The sequence below is a fragment of the Etheostoma spectabile genome, chromosome 21 (genome assembly GCF_008692095.1).
Source record: "Etheostoma spectabile isolate EspeVRDwgs_2016 chromosome 21, UIUC_Espe_1.0, whole genome shotgun sequence".
Lineage (NCBI taxonomy): Eukaryota > Metazoa > Chordata > Actinopteri > Perciformes > Percidae > Etheostoma > Etheostoma spectabile.
The window spans coordinates 21670824-21674472 of record NC_045753.1 but is presented as its reverse complement, the minus strand read 5'-3'; the positions used below and the strand labels follow the sequence as shown (position 1 = coordinate 21674472).

General features: G+C 38.8%; 1 protein-coding gene across 2 annotated transcripts in view; it reads right to left on the bottom strand.

Moving 5' to 3' along the window:
* Window positions 1–3649, bottom strand: part of pdpk1b (3-phosphoinositide dependent protein kinase 1b) — a 10528-nt gene that overhangs the window by 3406 nt on the left and 3473 nt on the right. For both annotated transcript variants that reach the window (XR_004327251.1, XM_032502597.1), the window contains exons 2-12: window positions 2870–3160; window positions 2619–2661; window positions 2372–2509; window positions 2092–2236; window positions 1883–1980; window positions 1680–1755; window positions 1489–1557; window positions 1161–1257; window positions 810–983; window positions 391–608; window positions 119–176 (exon numbers count right to left, since the gene is read on the bottom strand). Coding sequence is in view for 1 of the 2 variants with exons in the window: in XM_032502597.1 (XP_032358488.1) it covers window positions 119–176; window positions 391–608; window positions 810–983; window positions 1161–1257; window positions 1489–1557; window positions 1680–1755; window positions 1883–1980; window positions 2092–2236; window positions 2372–2509; window positions 2619–2661; window positions 2870–3160 (1407 nt within the window). In the remaining variant the exon portion in view is untranslated. The remainder of the gene's footprint in view (window positions 1–118; window positions 177–390; window positions 609–809; window positions 984–1160; window positions 1258–1488; window positions 1558–1679; window positions 1756–1882; window positions 1981–2091; window positions 2237–2371; window positions 2510–2618; window positions 2662–2869; window positions 3161–3649) is intronic.

Genomic DNA, 3649 nt, shown 5'->3' with positions numbered 1-3649 from the left:
GGAAGCTTTAAAAAAAAAAAAAAAGGCATTGTGTACAGCCCTAAAATATTACATAACAACATAAAGATACATACAAGTATTATAAAAACCTATATTATATGGCCTAGAATTCTCACACCTTTCGTTTATCCACTGGGCCCATCTTCAGGATCAGGTTATTCTCCACAAACTGGTGCCTGTGTAAATAAGCAACAGCAGATTACTGGCACCCACTCCTTTTCACTCAAACATTCATTTTTCCTCAACAAATTAACATTATAATCTAATTTTGTGCCACATTTCAAAGATATGAGCAAGACTTTAATACAAGAATGATTCAGATTTAAATAAAACAATGACCAGCACTTTAATACACAAAGATTAACAGGTTAAACATTGGAGGGGGGTTACCATGGGTTTCCAATGGTCTGTTTGTCCAGCAATAGCTGCTTCTCTTCTTCAGTGAACTGCAGGTCCAGCTCAAAAGAGTTGTTGTCCAGGTCGTGGATGTACTGCTCAATGTTGCTGCTGGACCTCTGTGGGGGCGTGGATTCATGTGGTGACAGGGAGTGTGATGAGCTGGACTGGGCCACCTGCATGTTGCTGAACTGGCTCAGGAGGTCATCGTACTGAGATTGGAAATGACACAATAGAGAAAAAGCATAGTGATGTTTGGCTGTAGATTTGGTTTGGTATGTTTAGGGTTTGGGGGAGATCAATTTCTCAAAAAGTTAAGTGTGACCTAAGTTTTTCCATGAATAAGTAAACAGACAAAAAAAAGGGGGAAAAAATAAATACAAAGAGACCTAGACCGTAATAAAATATCTTACATTTCCATAGCAGTCCTCATCATCCTCAGACATGGCTGGCAGGTAGGGGGTGAGCTTGGGGGGTGTCTGTCGGTGTAGGTCACTCCAGGAGATAATGTCAAAGAAGGGGTGCCGCCTTAAAGGGTCGTACCCTCCCATCTCTTCACACCCAATCCGCTTTGAAGGGTCCAGTGACTAATGGGAAAAACAGAAACAGAAAAAACATGGGTTTCCATTCACTAGAAAGGTCCTGCGAATAACCAACACCAGCTGACTACCAAATATACATTAAATAATGAATTAATGTCCCCACAGACATAAGAAACATTTATTGTATTTTACATATATGGATCGTAGTTATTGACCACCTACCAAAAGCTGTTTGACAAGATCCTTGGCTTTGGGAAAGAATTTCTCTGGGAATTCATACTCCAGCTTTATTATCTTCTGGAATATTAGGTACTCATTTCTACAATGAATGAAACAAAAGAAAGAAAAACAAAAACAACAACAGGTTAGGGATATGTCTCCGGAGCAATATTGTCGGGACAAGGTTGTTTATTACACCTAGCATTTTTTTGCACTTAAAATAAGATTTAACATTAGACGTCAATCAAACAAACACTACATGATCAGCCATTATTGAAGCATGAAATAATGACAATTAACTGAGGTGTGCCAACAACATCCCATTACTCACCCAGCTCTGAACGGTGGTAAACCAGCCACCAGCTGATAGATAATACATCCCAAGGCCCAGAGGTCAGAGCTAAAAAAAGGAAACAGATAGAGGAATTAAGTTACAAATGTGATGCCAGCCTTATCTGACAAACATAAAAACAGACCAACGATTAGCACGTGACTCAGTTGCATGATGTCCAAACCTCATACCTCTTGCAGGCTGATTTCTCCGTTAGAAGCTCTGGAGACACATACTGTGCTGTTCCAACAAAGGAGTTTGCTCTCGCTGCCAAATGATGCAAAGAAAATAATAAAAAGGCTTGAATAACCCCATACTGCTTGCAGAAATTAAAATGCTGCTGTCACTAATAAAGATGTTATGCTGAGAAGTAAAATCAGGATTATGGTTGTACCTTGTTTACTGTCTGATGATAACTGTTTTGCCGTCCCAAAATCTGTTATCTGGATGTGCATTTCTTCACTCAGAAGAATATTCTCTGGTTTCAGATCTCTGAAATGATATGAACCAGCATGTAATTTATGGGGATAATAAACACTTGACAGAGTTTGAAAATTATATAACAAAAAAAGCAAAAAGGATAAAACAAACAGAAAGTCTTACCTGTGTATTATCCCCTTATTGTGTAAGTATTCTAGAGCGCTAACTATTTCAGCTGAGTAGAATCTAGTACAGGTCTCATCAAAAGAACCAATTTTGCGAATGTATTTCAGGAGCTCTCCATTCTTAGCGTAGCTGAGACCAAAATCTAAGAAAGCTAGTTAAGGAATAATGTGACTACTAAAAATCAATTGTTAAAAAGCAGCATATAATTTTTTTTGACACCAAACAACTATTAAGTGGTTAATATACCACATGCCATGACAAACCCATTAAAGGATACACAATTTCTCATCATCTTGAAATGTGAAGTACAGCTTGACGAAGAATGGGTGATCTAGATTTGACATCAAATCCCTCTCCCTTTTCACGTACTGGGCTTTGTTCTCCTTCATAATATGGCGCTTCTCTAAAATCTTAACTGGAGGAGAGAAAAGAAAATTTTAGGATATACTAGTATAAATACACCCAGCAACATTTACATTTTGATATTAAAATACAATTCACCAAGCTGTTAAATTATTACTTACTTGCATATTCTTTTGCTGTTACCTGCTCTCTTGCCAGGACAACCTTAGGAACAGAAAAAAACACAACATGGCATGTTAGTTTCTTGACAGACTTTGGAGAAAATCTTGTTAACTCTTAGGGCCTGTTCTGTCAATTCTCCTCAAATGAACTTAGGATGACTCATCAAAGTACCTTAATCAAAAGAATGCTAGCATGTAGCAACATCTTCCCAGGTATAATTCAAAAGCTAAGTGGAATGCAAGTTACATACCGTCGAGAAGGAGCCCTCTCCCAGTATCTTGCCAAATCTGAAGTCCTCTGGCTTCTTTTTACGCGGCTGAGGGGCCTGGACAGCCAGCTGTGTGCGGAGGTCTGGGCCCTGGCTGCCGGCAGACGCTCCTACAGCACGGGCCTCTGAGGCTGAGCCCTCCATGCTGGGACAGAGGCTACTGCTTGCGCCCGGGATAGCAAGTGGCGAGCAGGAGTCAGGGTGGTTTCTTACCATTGATGGATGCGAACAGGAACAGATGACAACGCTAGGCTGAATGGGCACAACATCATACTGAAACAGGAGAGGGAATATTGAGAATATATCAGTCAGCAACGGTGATGCTGTTGTAGTTCGTTTTAAAAAAACTAAAAATTATAAAGAAGCAATGTCCACAAGTGGTTTAAATAGTGTATCTTCTCTTGAGAAATATGGGAGACCTAGTCTAAAGCTGTCAAAAGGCAACCAAAAACTACTACTGAATCATGCCTCCATTGTGATTATTAATCAAGATGCTGACAAGTTTATATCAGGCAACTATATGCAGGTAATAAAATATTAGAATATAATAACAGTCAGAACAGCCTCCAATATCAATTTGTGTTATGTACTGTATTATTAATTGCTTTCTTTCTTACAGTGCATCATCAATAATTTCCTGAAGCATCCCTTAAATGGGATGACACAAACAGCAAAAAAAATATAGTCCAATTTAATATATAAAATTTGTTGCATTTTCTGGTCCTGCAGACTGTGTGTGTGTGTGTGTATATATATATATAT